We start from the raw sequence: 17,001 nt of genomic DNA, 5'->3' as shown, positions 1-17,001 counted from the left end.
CATCTCTTCCTGCTTCTTCCGACCTGATCTCGGAGCCAGAGGATCGTTGTCAAGTTAAAACCCGATCTGTCATTCCCAGCATAGCAGAGGCTCTCTGCTGACTTCTGAGAAAGACGTGAGATAGCTTCATGACCCCAGGAGGTTCCAGCCTGTGCTTCCTCTTTGGCATCCCTTTCCTCTGCAACTTACACCCATCCCTCCATTCCCAAATATGAATCCAGAGCCTACACTGTTCTAGCTCCTGAGGATACCACAGTGAATGAAACAAAGTCCCCACTGTGGGCACTTGAGTTCTAGCTGAGGGGAGAGAGGCAAGGGACAAGATAAATAAATAATGTATATATTATGAAAGATGGAAATGAGTACTATGGAGAAAAGTAAATCTGGAAAGGACAGGAAATATCTGGGGGAGGTAGTGATATCACATTAGGGAAGACCTCACTGTAAAGCTGACATTTGGACAAAGACTTGAAGAAGGTAAGGGAGGGAGCTATACAGATATCTGGAGGAACAGCAGTCCACACAGCAGGAACAGCAAGTGCAAAGGCCCTGGGGTGGCTGTGTGTTCCAAGGAGAGCATGGAGCCAGGGTGACTGAAATGGAGTAAGTCGGGGGGGGGGGGGAATGGCAGAAAATGAGCTCAGAGGGGTGAGAGGGTAGGCAAATTTTCATGTTGACTAGGGTATTAGAGGCCATTTTGAGGGCTTTGGCTTTTACTCTGGTAAGACAGACAGTCATTCTAGGTTCTGGGCAGAAGTGACATGGTCTGACCTGGTATTTGGAAAGAGACTTCAGAGGACAAGGGTAAAAGCAGAGAACTTAGGGGGACAGAGATGATAGGGACTCAGACCAGGCTTATAAGCAGTAGTGATGGGTGACAGTTATTGGATTCTTACACCTTGGAAGTAGAGCCAACAGGGTGCAGGTGTGAGAGAGGAGGTGAGGATGCTGGCCAGGATATCTAGGTTTTCGAGGGGGTACTCGAAGGTCAAGTATATGCATAGCATTTAGAGTTTTATCTCCAGTTATGAGTCAGTGCTTACTCGCCCCTGGGGTTTCGCACATGCTGGTCTCTGTCTGAATGGCTTCGATTGCCCTGACAGAAGAACTTCAGCTGACTTCAGCTTTTGTGAACCTCTTCCTTCAATCCACAGTCCAAGTCCCCAGTCTTCACTCTCTCTGCTTTGCGCACATGCTGGACCTCACGCTTACCTCAGAGCTTTTACCATATGTTGCCCCGGAAATAAGACCAAGGGCCATCACTCTTTGAAACCTGTTTTATCGGAGTGTCTCATACTTCAGAGTTACCTGCACATAGTAGGTGTTCAACAAGAGACTGAGGGGACCTGGTTTGAATCCTGGCTCTACTACTTCCAGGTTCTGAGACCTTGGGTCTCTCATCTTGCCTCCATGAACCTCAGGGTCCTGCATCTGTTAAATGGGTGTGATCTGCCCCGCCCCCCAGTCTCTGAGGATACTGTGTGGGGATCCGCAGTTCCATAGGTAGGAAGAAAACAGTGGTTAGCGCGCCCTCTGCTGGAAGACGACAGACTCCTCAACCGCTCCTTCCACTTCGCAGCTGAGGGAGAGAAAACGCAGAGGCCCGTGGGAGGGGAATGGGAACCGCGGGTAGGTAACCCTTCACTGCCCAAGCACCGTGCATACCTGTTTGTTCCTATTTATCTCTCACCACGGCTCTGTGGAAGAAGCTAGATTAGACACATTTTACTGAGTACCTGCTTGTCTCAGAGCTGCTTACTCGTCACTCATATTTAGTTTAGTTTTTTTTTTTTAAGAGGAGAGAAAAAGGAGAAAGGAGGCTGGGGTGTTGGAGAGGAAAGGAAACATGAGGAGAGGAGGAGAGTGCTCTGGTGCCTGGAAGGGCTTTCAGGAACGGTTAAGGACCAGATCCATCTACATTGGGGCTGGGGCTTTGTGGGTCCTAATCCCTGCTCAGCCACCAACTCAGTTTGGGGAGATCTCGGCCAGTCCCTTCCCCTTCCCGGCCTCAGCTTCCTAGCCTGTAAAATGAGCATAATAACCAGTTCCCTGTGCCCCTCTCCAAGCGACAGCAAGAGGCAAGTCCCAAAGGGCGTGAAAGCGCCTTGCCGAGTGCATGCGACACCGCCGCAAGGGGGCGCGAGAGACCCCTGCTGGACTGCGACCTCGGAAACGCGTTCCCACCGCCCACCGGAAGCCAGGGACAAAGAGTGCCGCTGAGGCCCCTCTGGACCTCCGTTTCCACTTCTGGTTGGGGTACTGTTGCTGCCCTTCCCTGACCCTGTCTGTAAGGTGATGATAATAGTGTTTCTGTGGTGGGTCTCACCCTTTTGATAAGCACAGATTACAAAGCATTTTCTCCTCCATCAGGTCAGTTACCTGCACAATACCTGGGAGATGACCCTGACCACAGTCAGCCTACAGGTGACAAAGCTAAAGCCAAGAGCAGAGCCACTAGCTCAGGGAATCAGACCTGGACAAGACCTGTGACTCTCAGCTCTTCTCTGAGACCCTCAGCAACCTTTCACTGGCAGGCTCTCCGAGCCCTGTGACAGGGGAACTCTTCTGCTAACTGTAGGGTGCCAGTCCTGTGGGAACTCAGGGCTGTCAAAGGGGAAACCGCTGTTGGAAAAAGTGTGTGTGGGCAGAGCAGCAGGCAGAGGGTATAGTGTGAGCATAGGTATGGTGACTGCAAGCACAGCGCTTGAGGAGGAGGGACAGTGATGACAACAAACAGGAAAATCCCCAAACTACTAAATCAGGATGCCAAATAGAAGCCATTATCTCACATTAGCAATCGAACCCTGTACAAATGACAAGCTAACATTTTCTTTTATACTCTTTATTTCTTTTTATTTTATTCATTTTAGAGAGAGAGACAGAGAGAGAGGAGAGAGAGACAGGGGGGAGGAGCTGGAAGCATCAACTCCCATATGTGCCTTGACCAGGCAAGCCCAGGGTTTTGAACCGGCGACCTCAGCATTTCCAGGTCGACGCTTTATCCACTGCGCCACCACAGGTCAGGCCTAACATTTTCTTTTAGAGACGCTAATTGGGCCCTGGTCAGTTGGCTCAGCAGTAGAGAGTCGGCCCAGTGTGTGGAAGTTCTGGGTTCGATTCCTGGTCAGGGCACACAGGAGAAGCCACCATCTGCTTCTCTACCCCTTCCCCTTCTCCTCTCTCTCATCTCTCTCTCTCTCTCTTCCACTCCCACAGCATGGCTCAAACACTTTGAGCAAGTTGGCCCTGAGCACTGAGGATGGCTCTGTGGTCTTGCCTCAGGTGCTAAAATAGCTTGGTTGCTGAGCAACAGAGTAGCAGCCCCAGATGGGCAGAGCATGGTGGTAAAGGGGTTGCCAGGTGGATCCCAGTCAGGGCACACATAGGAGTCTGTCTCTGGGTTCCCACCTCTCACTTTATAAAGAGAGAGAGAGACTGATTGGTCCTCATTTTCCTATAATCCTGTAAGGTTATCTGAGCTTCCCCATCAACCTATCCCCAGCACTGGAATTCCACCATTACAATGTCATTCTTAGAATTAAGGCATCTTCCTAGATTAGAAGGCAAGGAAATCACTGTCAGTCATTCACACCCTAGGGGGTCATTAAGGCACCTGAGCCCTTCTGGGGCAGCTCACAGAGGAAGCCAGGGAGGCCATGCCAGCAACAGCTTTGTCCTGGGAGGTGCTGTAATTATCCCCATTTTACAGAAGATGAAAACTGAGGCACAGGGAAATAACTTGATCAAGGCCATAATGCCTCACAGTAGAAGACCCAGGACCCAAGCCTAGGGAGTGTGCATGGTCTCCAGAGACCAAACTTTTGAACTGCCTTCTACAGTTAGGGATTATCCCACAGTGACTCGGAGCATGGCCTCTGAATTCAAAACCCAGCTGTTGTACCTTGGGCAAGTGACTGGTCTGTGCATGGGTGTCCTCATTTGTAAAGTAGCATAGTAGTGCCTGCCTCACGGGGTTCCCCTTAAGTGAGTGACATCTATGACATGTCTAGAACAGTGCCACGCATGCAGGCACTATCCCAGGGATCCCCAAACTTTTTACACAGGGGGCCAGTTCACTGTACCTCAGACCATTGGAGGGCCGGACTATAAAAAAAACTATGAACAAATAAATCCCTATGCACACTGCACATATCTTATTTTAAAGTAAAAAAACAAAACGGGAACAAATATAACATTTAAAATAAAGAACAAGTAAATTTAAATCAACAAACTGACCAGTATTTTAATGGGAACTATGTTCCTCTCACTGACCACCAATGAAAGAGGTGCCCTTTCCGGAAGTGTGGTGGGGGCCGGATAAATGGCCTCAGGGGGCCGCATGTGGCCCGCAGGCCGTAGTTTGGGGACCCCTGCACTATCCAGTAACTGTAGGCTGTTATTCCTGAACCTCAGGTGGGCACATGACCTTGAAAGTCTAGTAGAATGCTTCAGGATTCTAAAATGCCAGCCTGTGGGATCCTGGAACCTTCCAGCAGCATTCTGGTGTATTTTGGCTGTGGCATTGGACCCGGCCTCCCGTGGCTGGACGGTGTGGGGCCGCCTCTCCGCCAGCTCAGCCCCACACAGGCAAATGAGGTGATGTCAAAGCCTTGGCTGGGGCCCAGCTCCTGTAACCACCCCCTTTCCCTCCTGGCTTCTGCCTCACTCAGTCACACGCACACACTCTGGCTGGGCCCAGAGGGAAGGTGAGAGGGAGTGAAGGTGGGTGGTGGGGGCAGGGGCCATTGAAGCATAGCTCCTGCAGCCCGGTGAGCCTGTGCACCCCTTTAACTATAAGCTGTGGCTGGACCTGAGGAGCCTGCTCCTCCTTTAACTATAAGCCCCGATTTGCAGTGATCCCGGAGTGCCATCCCTCCAGGTGTGAGGTGTGTGGGTGTCCACGCAGGTTCGTGGGCGCACCTCCGTGGGCGGTGCATGGAGCGTGGCCCGGCGGAGTAGCCATGGCAGACGAGAAGACCTTCCGCATCGGCTTCATTGTGCTGGGGCTCTTCCTGCTGGCCCTGGGCACGTTCCTCATGAGCCACGACCGGCCCCAGGTCTTTGGTACCTTCTATGCCATGGGCAGCGTCATGGTGATTGGGGGCGTCGTCTGGAGCATGTGCCAGTGCTACCCCAAGGTATGTGTGTGGGGGCGCTCATCTGGGGGTCAGGGGCTGAGCCTTTATTCCAGGCATAATGTACCATTCTTCATCTTTTCACCCTCCTCCTTTGCACCTCCTTCTCTCCACTCTCCAGATTATTCATTCATCCATCCATCTATCCATCCCTCTCTCCCTTATCATAAGGATTAGTCAGAAGCGCCCCTGATCTTCAGCCCTGAACTGGGCCCACAGGGAGATGCAGTGAAACCCAACACACAGTCATCCTTGTGCTTGAATTCAAAGTGAAAGAGTGCTTGCCGCCTGCCTGGCACCCCTGCGCTCATGGTGCAGTTCAGAACTCCTCCAGAGCTTTCTGTTCCTCTGTAGTTTCAGGTCATAGTGGAGGAGCTCAAGGCTCAGAAAGGTGAGGTCCCACGGCTCCCAAGTGTCAGAGATCAGAGCTCAGGTGTGTGTGACGTAAGGCATACCCCTCCACCTCGGAGGGCTGTCCCTCTGTTCCAGAGCTGCTGGGAGTTCTGGGTGGGCCAGGTGTAACTTTGATGGCATGGGGTGGTGAGTGCTCTGTCCCTCAGAGTTTCAGTGTATTCCTAGCCTTCTGAGTGACTTAATGATGGGGAGAACATTGGTTTGGGAGTCCTGAGTTTTAGTTCCAGCTCTGTCCCAAACTCTCTGTGTGACCTTTGTCTTTCTGTGCCTCAGTTTCTTCCACGTGCAGGTGGAGCTCACAGTTACGATGAACAGGGAAGAGATGGGATATAGGAATGTCTTATAAACTGTACGGTGTTAAGCTTAGGTGAATGGCTGCCACCCATACTGTTACTGATCCTCCCAACAACCCTGCGGAATGGACAGGGCAGGAGTTGGAAGCCTTTTGTGCTCAGAGAGGTGGTGTGGCTTTTCCATGGTCACACAGCTGGTCAGACACACCCAGGGAGACAAAGAGAGAAGCATGGGTCATTGCTGCTTGGGAGACTTTGGTCAAGCCCCTTCCTTCTCTGAGCCTCAGTTTCCTCAATTGTATAATGTGAGTCAGGAAGAGAGAGCGGGAAGGGGGTTACACCTGAGGGCCCTGCTGTGCCGGACATCTAGGGCTCTAAGCCCCAGGCAGCCCCCACTCCCTGAGTCCCCTCCTCATCTCCCACGTGGGTGACTGCTGCGGGGCGGGGGTCCGGGGAGAAGGGAGAAGGAGGAGGCTCCTGGGGGCCCAGGCCCAGCTCTCCCGCCCCGCCCCCGTCATGCGCCAGCCCCAGGCTGTCAGATTGTGTGGTGCTGGGGCGGTCCTGGCTGGTTTGTGGTTATTTACCCGGCAGTTTACAGTCAACTCGCCTCTGTGCAGTGCCCTGAGCGCAGGTCACAGGAGAAGAGACACTTGAGGCCTAAGCCACTCCCGTCACAACCTCCATCCTGCTCCTCCCAGTGATGAGCCTGGGCCCTGTGGACAGTGGGGGTGCAGAGGGGGTGTCCTCCCTGCCCTCTCCCCCTTTGCAGAGCTGGCTCTGAGCGGTGGGCAGTGGCCGGTGGTGGCGGGAGATGGGGGAGAGGGGAGAGGGAATATGGCTGCGTATTAATGAGTAACTGCTGACAGATCCACGTGTTCCTGTGCTGTGGAGGCAGCAGGGTGGCGTGGAAACACGTCCTAGTGTTCAGCAGGCCCAGATTCAGATCCCTCCTCCTCCCTGCCCCACTTCTGTGACCTTGTCGGAGGGAGTCCCCCTGCCTCCCGAGCCCAGTGGGAGGAACCAGAGGGGTCCTGCGTGTGGGGGACCCAGTGTGTCACACCCGGCACAAAGCTGGTTCAGTGCTTCCGTCTGAGGACTGGTTTGGGGGGCCTTGGCGGTCTGTGTGCGCGCAGGGTGGGTCTGTACGGGTGTTAGATCTGGCACACTGAGGGCGGTAACGCACACTAAAGGAAGTGCGCTGCACACCAGGGAGGCACGCTCGCGAGGGAGGCCCTGTCTCCAGCACGGTCTCCTTGGCGCCTGGGCCATCAAGACCCTCTGCAAATGCTGGTGCCCCGCCCTTCCCGCAGGGTCCTCCCTGGCCTCTCAGTGCCTGATAAATGGAAATTTCCTAGGTTGAAAGAAATATAAATATAAAGGACTGGAATCAGCTAGTTAAGAGATGAGGGTTAGATGTAGCCAGTGCCGACGTGAATTTAGCTCTGTCTTTGAGAGCTGGCGGTCTCGCAAGGAAGACAATTTTCTGCCTAATTTGGGGAGAAGGGAGTGGGTTTCACAGAGAAGATGAGCTGGGCTTTGTGGGCTAAGCAGAAATTCGCCACGTGGAGAAGAGGGGAAAGCCATCCCAGGCAGAGGGAAGAGCATGGTCAAAGACAGGCGGTGGGCAGCGTGGCCAGGGGGCCACGGGAGGCAGAGGAGGGTAACGAGGATAGGGGCAGGGCTGGAGAGGCTGTGCTGAGGAGTGTGGACCTTCCCCTTGAGTTAGGGACAGGATAGGGACGTGGTCAGCTCTGTAGTTATCAGACTCACACAGGGAGGGGAGCTGTCCAGGGGCCGCCCGACCAAGCGGGAGGCTCCTTCTCTGGTCCCAGGAGAGATGATGGTCTCCTGGACTAAGGCAGAATCTGAACCCAAGACTGTAGGAACTGGGAAGACATTTCTAGTTTACCGAAACGTACGGTGACTGCTGGGCTGGACATGGCACTGCTTCCTGCATCGAGCTTATCTCACTGAAGTGCTGAGGTAGACCTGGTCAGATAGGGTGGTCTGCCAGGCCTTGGGCTTGAGAGAGGAGCAGAAATCCGGGAAGGTCTAGTCCAGCGGTTCTCAACCTGTGGGTCGCGACCCCGGCGGGGGTCAAACGACCAAAACACAGGGGTTGCCTAAGCCATCGGAAATACATATTTTATTTAAAAATGTATTGTATAATAAATATGTATTTTCCAATGGCTTTAGGTGACCCCTGTGTTTTGGTCGTTCGACCCCCACCACTGGTCTAGTCGCTGGGACAGTGAGGGATGCTGCACCTGTCAGCCGAGATGGGGCAGGAGAGCTGGGGAGGACCAGCAGGGAAGGCAGTGTCCCTCCCTGTCCAGCCCCCGCCTCTGCCCGCAGGGCCCTCATTCCCACTCCTGCCTGCTCGCTGGAGCCCAGGACCAGGGTCCTGACTGGTAGTTGATGGGCCTGTCCTCTCCATGGGCCTCCCTTCTTCCCTCTGCTCCCCCCCTTTGGGGACTGCTGAATGCTCTGCCTAAACACAGATCTGCTGCACTCTCCTGTGGAGAGCTCCTCCAGGGTTCCCACTGCTTCTGGATCAAGGCTGAACGCCTTAGTCTTCATGGTCTGATCTCCCCTCGCTAGCTTCAGCTCTGCCTGTCTCCCTCTCTTAAAAGGACTTGTGTCCGAAGGTGCTCCAGTCTTTCCTTCTCCTCCAGGCTTTTCCCAGTGGCAGTGATGATGGGGATGAGGATGGTGGTGATGACGTGGTGATGATGTTGATGGAGGTGATGATAATGGTGATGGTGAGGATGGAGAGGATGGTGGTAGTGATGATGACATTGGTGCAGATGGGGGTGGTGGTGGTGATGATGAGACGGAGGAAGATGGTGACTGGGTCATGAGATATTGAAGCAGAGGAAGGGGCAGCTTCTTTGAAGTATGGAGCCAACTGGCAAATGCAGGTCATCCTTAGTGGGTGTGGAAATGTCTGCTTTATGTCCAGACATTTGAGGGAAGCGTGCCCCTCCCAGGAGTTAAAAGAGCTCCTCCATCCACCATCCCCGTCTGCCCAGAGGAATGGAGCTTGGCTGATGCAGACCAGCGTCTCTTACTCACTGCATTCTATGGAAGAGGAAGAGGGCCATGCTGTGTATGAACCTGGTACAATACAGAAGGGTCTCATCAAATATTTGTTGAACTAATTTTCAGTTGAGGAGAACAAAATTCAGAAGACGACTTCATCTTCATTTGCAGCAAACTATTATTTACTGAGCAGCTACTATGTGCCAGGCAGGCAGTGGGCTGGATGATTCTTTATATATTGTCTCATGGAATCCTCACAGCAACCCTAGGAGACAGGCACTGCTAGTCTTATTTTGAAAAGCTGTAGTAAAATACGTAACATAAAATTTACCACCTTAACCATTTTTAAGGATTAATTACATTTGCATTGTTGTGCAACAGATCTCCAGAGTTCTTTTCCTTTTGCAAAACTGAAACTTCCTACCCATTAAACAATAACTCCTCCTCCCCCTCCGTGCAGCGTGTGACAGCCGCCATTCTTCTCCTGGTCTCTGTGACTGGCTGTTTTAGATACCGCATGTAAGTGGATCGTACAGAATTTGTCTTGCTGTGACTGGCTTATTTCTTAGACTTTCATCCATGCTGTAGCTGGTGTCAGAACTCCATTCGCTGTTAAGGCTGGGTAACATTCCACTGCACGTATAGACCATGTTTGTCCACTCATCTGTGTAGGAACACATGGGTAGCTTTCTCCTCGTGTCTACTGTGAACGATGCAGCAGATAACCTCTCCGAGGCCAGCTCCGTTTTACCGAGGAGGACAGAGAGGCTCTGGGAGAGGAGGTGACGAGGAAGGATTCTTGCCCCATCCCCCAGACCCAAAAGGCAGTCCCCTCTCGCCTCATCCCAACGCCTTCTTTATGGCCCGCCTCCCCTGTGCTACGTCCTGCCCACGCTGTGGGGCTGCACTTGCAGAAGAAACCTCTTGATCCCTGAAAGCTCAGCGACAGGGACCGGTGGGCACCACCCCAGTCATCTGTTCCTCCCTGCCACCTCTGCCCAGAAACACATGGCAGTGACCTGCTTTCCACTCACTCACCAGGTGTGGATGCAGTGCCAGGGATAAAAGTCTAAGAAATAAGCCAGTCACAAAAAAGACAAATTCTGTACGATCCACTTACACGAGGTATCTAAAATAGCCAGAGGCACAGAGACCGAGTAGAATGGTGGCTGTCACACGCTGCAAGGAGTTCTTGTTCAGTGGGTAGAGAGTTTCGGTTTTGCAAGAGAAAAAAATTCTGGAGATCTGTTGCACAGCAGTGGAAATTCTGGGCACTGGATGAGGACCCTGGTAGATGACAGGCTGAGAGGTCCTCCCGGGCAGGGATGTTTGTCTCCGCCACTCCCTGCTGCCCCTGGGGCCAGAAGAGTGCCTGGCACACAGCAGGTGCTCAGTGAATGTTTGTTGGGTGAATGTAGAGCCTGGTAGGAGCAGGAGTCCAGCTATCCACCCACCCTCCAGTGCTGGTCCTGAGCAGACGCCTCTCCAGTCGAAAGGAAAGGCCCTCCCTGGCCAGGCCTCTCTCCCAGGGCACGTGGAGAGGTTAGGCCCGTGCTCTGGGGGTGCAGCGGCCAAGGGTATGTGTGGGCAGCCGCAGAGAGCCTTTCTCCCTTTGCCCTGCAGATCGCCTTCATCCCTGCGGACTCTGAATTCCAAGGCATCCTGTCCCCAAAGCCTCTGGGCTTGCTGGAGAACAGACTTACTGCCGAGATGAAGAGGTAGGGGCTGGGCCCTCTGAGCCTGGGGCGGGGGAGGGGGACAGTGAGCCCGTCCATGAGGCAGTGAGCCAGTCTTCCCTCACAGAGGAGAGTGAGGGGCAGGGTGGAGGGGTGGAGAGTGTCTCCTCCCCTCGCTCGGGCTCCGGCTTGGCTTTCCCACTTAACTAAGCGCGTACTGTTAGAAATCATGGATTGCTTTGAACTCTCAACTCTGTGAGACAAATGTTATTATTCCCATTTTACAGATGAGGAAACTGAGGCTCAAGGACCTTATCCTGTCTTAGAGTGAACTAGTGGCAGACGAAAAATCAGAATCAGGTTTGACCCTAAATCCCAAAGAGCTATGACTACTACCACTATAGCAGACGAGAGGCCAAGGCACAGCCTGCGGCTCTGCAACTTACTGGCTGTGCAACTTTGGGAAAGTGATGTACCTCTCTTTGACCCCTCTGTAAAATGGGAACACTAATGGTACCTTCTTCCTGGGGATTCAGTGAGATAATAATATAAACACAGTGCTAAGAGCAACCTGGTGCCCGGTAGGCCCTCTGTGTTTGTCGTCATTAGTAAGAACTTCCTATGCACCAGAGACCAAATCAGACATTTTGCACCCATGACCTCCTTCTGTCCTCATAGAGACCCTGTGAAGGGAACTGGGTGGATTCTCTAGTCCTTTATACAGATGAGGAAACTGAGGCTTAAGAAGGGCAAGCACAATCCCAAACCTCATAGGAGATCAGTGACGGACCAGACCAGACCTGCCTTTGTCCCTGATGGTGTCAAGCTGTGGCTTGCTGGGACATGGCAGAGAGCACTCCAGCTGGGAGAGATTGGGGGACTGGTTGCCCCCTCTCTGTCCCTGGAGGCTGTAACTCTATGCTAAGAAGGCCAGGCTGCTGGGCCAGGTTCTGTGGCTGGGGCTCTGAAACTCTCTGCTTTGGCTGGAGAAGGAGGTGGTGATGGTATTTTACGTTCTGGTCACGGAGTGACCAAATGTTCTGGGGAAATGAGGTGACAGAACCTGGGTGGCCAGGGGGCCAGCCTCAGGCCTGATCACAGGGGACAGCCGCTGTGCCAGAGCCCAGGCTCAGGCTGCCCTGAGTTCTGGTCTCTCCCCTGCCACTTGGCTGCCTCGGGACCCTGGGCAAGGGACCTAGTCTCTTAACTTGACTTGATTTGTGGAGGGCTGTAGAGAGCAGTAGGAGTGTGAGGTCTGGACCAGTGTCTGCGTCGCCCGGGCAGCCACTACCGTCTCGGTGCCTCAGTTCCCTTCATTATCTCCCAGAGCCAGGGTGAGGATCAGAGGAGCTAACTGACGGAGCCTGGCAGGCAAGGAGCTCTCAGGAACTGCTAATTAGGGTTGACGAGTCCTCATCTGGAAAACAGGAACGATTATTCCACTTGAAGGTGTTGTTCAGAGTAAAAGGAGACAAGCATAAAGCCTGAGCTCACTGTCTGGAGTCCAGTAAACCCCCAGTCAGGAGACTGGGCTTTGTTCTGCAGTCCCCCCTTGGGGTAAACTTTGGAGACGTGAGTGACAGGAACACCAGGCTCAGAGTCTGAGCTCTGCCACCTGCCTGACCTTGCTGGGCCCCAGACTCCTCATCCATGAGCTGGGTACAGTAATGACCTTTAAGGACTTCTTTGAGATCAGGGAAGACCAGGTGACCGGAGCAGGTGGGCTAGGGAACAGCACTGATGCCTGTTGAATGAATCCTTACCCACCTGCTTGTTCTCTCTCCTGCTGTCTGCTGTGCCCCCGTCTAGCCCCCAGCCCCCCTACGTAAGGCTGTGGGAGGAAGCCGCCTATGACCAGAGCCTACCCGACTTCAGCCACATGCAAATGAAGGTCATGGGCTACAGTGAGGATCCCCGGCCCCTGCTGGCCCCTGAGCTGGACCGGCAGCCGCTGGAAGCTAGTGGTAGAGGGGCAGCTGGTCCCAGTGGTGCTCAGGCCTGGACAGAGGCTGCTGTGGTCGTCCACAAGGGCTCGGATGAGGACGAGGGAGAAAGAAACCCATTGCAGGACAGTCCCAGGTGAGTGTGCAGAGCGCAGCAGGACGAATGCTGCCCACTTGCGGGGCGAAGGAGGAGGGACGTGGGCCACTGAGGGCTGGCCGGGTACACCTGGAAGTAGAGAGGGCAGTGGGGGTGGGGGCACCTGATAGGCAGCAGGTGCATAAGTCTGGGCTTAGAAGGGCCTGGGTTCCAATTCCGACAGCTCTTCTGTGTAAGTTTCTTACACTCCTGAGCCTGTTTCCCCACATGGAAATAATCACTCCTATATCAGAGGGGTGTTCTGAAGATTGGGTGGTGCATTTGTCAGTCACACCATAGTTCTCTGTACCATCTGAATGCTTGCCCTGCGTAGCCAGCGGCAGGGAGCCAGAGGACCCGGGTTCAAGTCCTGACTCTGCCACTGATGTGCTCTGTGAGCTCGGGCAGGTCACTCCCCACCCCACCCCATCCCTGGATGTTTATGATCTGGGCTCCTTATTCATCCATTTATTCCCTCGCCTACCACCGTTCCTCCAGGCCTTGACCCCACCCTGCAAGTGCTCCCAGGTGTGGGAGCAGAGGGTGACCCCTAGTGTGGTGGGGGCTGAGGGCCCCGAGGAGGCCCCTGAGGGACTGGAGGAGTGGAGGAGTGACTTGGTTTGGATAATAACATGATAGTGGCTCGTTTCTTGAGCATATACCAGGTGCCAGGCCTTATGCAGAGTGCTTTCCTCACACGGCCTGCTGTACACCTCAGAGACACCAGCAGAGTGAATGCTGTTGTTTCCTCCTGATAAGGGAGGACACTGAGGCCCAGAGAGGTGAGCTCAGCTCTCCCGGCCTTGCAGCCTTGGCTGAGGTTTAGACCCAGGGACTCTGACTCACAGCTGTGCCTGCCCTCTCTCGCTTTGCCTCTGCAGTCCCCCAGCCTGTCCCCAGGGCCCTGCACCCTTGGCTTCCTTCCAAGACGATGACCTGGACGTGGGCTCCAGTGAGGGCGGCAGCCCCCACCCGTCCCCACCCGAGGAGGAGGAGCCTGGCCCCCCGCCCAGGGAGCCCTGGGCCTGCCGGTGCCAGCTGGACCGCTTCCGTGATTTTGCTCTGATCGATGCCCCCACGTCGGATGATACACTTTCAGAGGGACATAGGCAGGATGCAGCCCTCCCTAGCTACTGGCAGAGGCCCACGAGGACAAAAGAGGAGGAGGCGTCTTCAGACACAGGTGCAGAGGAGCCTGAGCAGGAGGAGGAAGACTTGTACTACGGACTGCCAGACAGTCCCGGGGACCCCCTCCCCGACAAGGAACTGGGCTTTGAGCCCGACGCCCAGGGCTGAGATGCAGCTGCCCCTGGGTGCTAGCGTGGCACTGGCCACTAGCCCGTGCAGTTTCACAGGGTCTCACCTTCCCTGTCTGAAAAATAGGGTTGTCTGGAAGTTCTGATGAGATGGCGGATCCTAGAGCACTTGCAGAACCGTGCAGAAACACCTGGGGAAGGGACGGCTCCTTTCAATGCACCGTTTCTGTTCCAATTGTTATTTTGGGAGGTGAGAGCTTTGAAGGTAAAATGTGATTCACTGAGGAGATTTGCAGCAGCTGGGCCCTCAAAAGCCCTCTCTCCTCTCCGCAAAGCTGGCCTCTGAACGGAGCCCTCCTTGGTGCTGCACCTGCTCTCCGGTCTTCCATGAGGGCCTCTTGGGGTTCCTGCTCCTATGGGTCCTGTAGTCTGCCTGGTGCATGGCCTGCACCCAGAGCTAACCCCGTCTCCCTGCTTGCGATCCTGAGACTGAACTGCTATTGCTCTGGGACTGCACTGCTACGCCCGGTCTCTGCTGGCCCCTGCCGGCCCCCCAGCTCACTGCCCATATCAGCCCCACATCGCACCCAGCTCCCTGCCCACATCAGCCCCACGCCGCACCCAGCTCCCTGCCCACATCAGCCCCACGCCGCAACCAGCTCCCTGCCCACATCAGCCCCACGCCGCACCCAGCTCCCTGCCCACATCAGCCCCACGCCGCACCCAGCTCCCTGCCCACATCAGCCCCACGCCGCACCCAGCTCCCTGCCCACATCAGCCCCACGCCGCACCCTCTGTCCTCCATCCCAAGGCTGGGCCCTAGGACACACGCGTGCGCTGCTAGCCCCTCCCTTCCCGTGCTGTCCTCTCTGCTAGGAAGCCCTGAGATCCCATGTCTGCCTGGCAAATGTGTGCTCATCTTTCAGACCCTTGTGCTGACACCCTCCCTCTGAAACTTCTTCCTGGTGTCCCTGCCTCCTGGAACAGTTAGTCCTGGCTCCTCGGTGCCACCTCTGGGTCTTACACACTTACCACTGGGTCTTACACACTTACTACTGGGCATGACTGCTCAAGGCTTGCAGCACTCTTGCTTTAGTCACACTGGTATCTCCTGTGTCCAGAGTCAGTGGTCACGGGGGGGGGGGTACGGAACTGACCAGAACTCAGGACACTTTCGCAGATAACATCCCCTCCCCCTTTTCCCAACTTAGATTCCCAGCTCTGTTACCCTCTGGCATTCAAACTTCCAAATGGCTTGCACAGGAGTCACAAAGCCAGGCAAAACCCCCAGAATAAACCCTCTTCCTGCAGAATACGTCTGCATTCACTTAGGATTGTGGGGAGAAGGAAGCTTCCTGGCTGAACTCAATTTGATTCAGGTGGTATTTACTGAGCATCTGCTGTGTGCCAGACGTTAAGCCAGGATCTGTAGGAGAAAAGGGACATGAACTGATAACAGTTCTTGCTCTCTAAGGACTCACAATCTAGCGAGCTTGGTTTCTTCCCGGTGAGGGACGGAGTGCAGAGCAGGAGCCAAGGTGAGAGCAGGGAAATTAAAAAATTGGCACACCAGCCTGACCTGTGGTGGCGCAGTGGATAAAGCGTCGACCTGGAAATGCTGAGGTGGCCAGTTCGAAACCCTGGGCTTGCCTGGTCAAGGCACATATGGGAGTTGATGCTTCTAGCTCCTCCCCCTTCTCTCTCTCTCTGTCTCTCCCTCTCCTCTCTAAAATGAATAAATAAAAAAATTAAAAAAAAAAATTGGCACACCAGGAGCAGCAGAGTGACATCTGGGGCCAGCGAGCCGCCGTAAACAGCTCAGCCTGCTTCAGCAGCCCCGAAGACACCACTGTACTTTAGCACCACAGAGGGTGGCCTCAGTGTGCTGGTCTTTGCCGTGCCCCTCTGGGTCCCACCACAAGGACTGTGGCAGCGGCTTCAAAAGAAGGGCAGGGCACTGCCTCAAACCACGTCCACGCACTTAGAGCTTGCACGCTGGGCCATCTGGGGCGAGGAGACCTTCTGGGCTGGGCCTCTGGGTCAGGGCTGGGGGACCCGGCAGGGGGAAGGGATCCCTCCATGCCGATCAGAAGGGCACGGCCCCACTGGAGCACCACCCTCTCCTTTCTGGCTCAGTCTACCTCCAGAGTGGAAGCCTCAGCAGCGAAGGGCATCGCCGGGCACACCCCTGTGCCGTGACGGGTGCTCTCACCCGTGACCCGAGTCAGTGGACTGGGCGAGGTGTGGTCTCTTCCTGTGCTCTGTTTACTAAAGCGGGGAGGGGCTGACCGCATCAGCAACAGCACCGACACGAATGGCTAAAATAAAAATATTTTCGACATTTAAAGGGGTCACCTTCATTCACCTGTACATTCTTCTATGTGAAACCACTGGTTCCCCTCTGGGCAGGATAAATGAGGCGTCGTGCCTGGCGGGCAGCATGGCACCCTCTGGAAAGTGAACACCAAACACAGTGGTGTGACCATGTGGGACAGCTGTGGGGTATGGAATTTCAAGAGTGGCCCCAATGTCCCTGAATCACTGTGGCAGGGCATTCCCTAGACCTTACCAGAGAATCCAGGGAGAGGTGCCAACCCCGTCCCGGGAAGTTGCGCCAGGTCTCGGCAGCAGAGAGGTGGCGAGACGTGGGCTTTGGCTCCAGCCCCAGCTTCCCCGCCGTTCTGCTGTGTGATGCAGATGCAACATGGCTGGTCTGCCCAGGACAGTCCTGGTTTACGTGCAGCGTCCCTGCTTAGTTACTAGGGGTGCACTCTTTCACTCTCACAGTTATCCCATTTGGGTGATAAACTCTAATGTCACCCTACTCTGTGACCGTGGGCAGGTCTGGCTGCCTCTGTGGACCTCGGTTTGCTGATGTGCAAAGGGAGGTGATGGGTCCTTGTGTTTGACCTTGGCAGGGGTTGGGTGGCGGGGTCCTGATGGCATCGATCTGCCAGTGCCTGCAGGAGACACCAGGAGCTCCCCTGCAGCTAGCGGTCGGGTTTATTACTGCAGTGAGGGGAACGGACCCCATGGGGACCATCTCTGCAGGAGGGTGTGAGAAGAACTTAGTACGGGGTTTGGGCCTGTGGAGGTGAGTTGGGGG

The 17,001-nt window shown here is 54.7% G+C and overlaps 1 protein-coding gene across 1 annotated transcript; it reads left to right on the top strand.

Annotated features, from left to right (window-relative positions):
• Window positions 1-4,679: 4,679 nt before the first annotated feature.
• BSND (barttin CLCNK type accessory subunit beta) lies at window positions 4,680-14,934 on the top strand. Its single transcript, XM_066264994.1, has 5 exons — window positions 4,680-4,706; window positions 4,855-5,138; window positions 10,508-10,602; window positions 12,370-12,639; window positions 13,521-14,934. Exons 2-5 carry the CDS (start codon window positions 4,962-4,964, stop codon window positions 13,933-13,935), a joined length of 957 nt encoding a protein of 318 aa, XP_066121091.1. The 5' UTR covers window positions 4,680-4,706; window positions 4,855-4,961; the 3' UTR covers window positions 13,936-14,934.
• The last annotated feature ends 2,067 nt before the right edge of the window (window positions 14,935-17,001 follow it).

This window comes from Saccopteryx bilineata, chromosome 3 (genome assembly GCF_036850765.1).
Source record: "Saccopteryx bilineata isolate mSacBil1 chromosome 3, mSacBil1_pri_phased_curated, whole genome shotgun sequence".
NCBI lineage: Eukaryota > Metazoa > Chordata > Mammalia > Chiroptera > Emballonuridae > Saccopteryx > Saccopteryx bilineata.
This window is presented reverse-complemented; position numbering and strand designations above follow the sequence as displayed.

What these genes read in the sequence shown, in the direction of transcription:
- BSND (XM_066264994.1), top strand. Translation starts at nt 4,962, where the DNA reads ATGGCAGACGAGAAGACCTTCCGCATCGGCTTCATTGTGCTGGGGCTC. An exon ending in TGTGCCAGTGCTACCCCAAG is followed by an intron (nt 5,139 to 10,507) that starts GTATGTGTGTGG and finishes TTTGCCCTGCAG; the next exon opens with ATCGCCTTCATCCCTGCGGA. An exon ending in CCATTGCAGGACAGTCCCAG is followed by an intron (nt 12,640 to 13,520) that starts GTGAGTGTGCAG and finishes TTGCCTCTGCAG; the next exon opens with TCCCCCAGCCTGTCCCCAGG.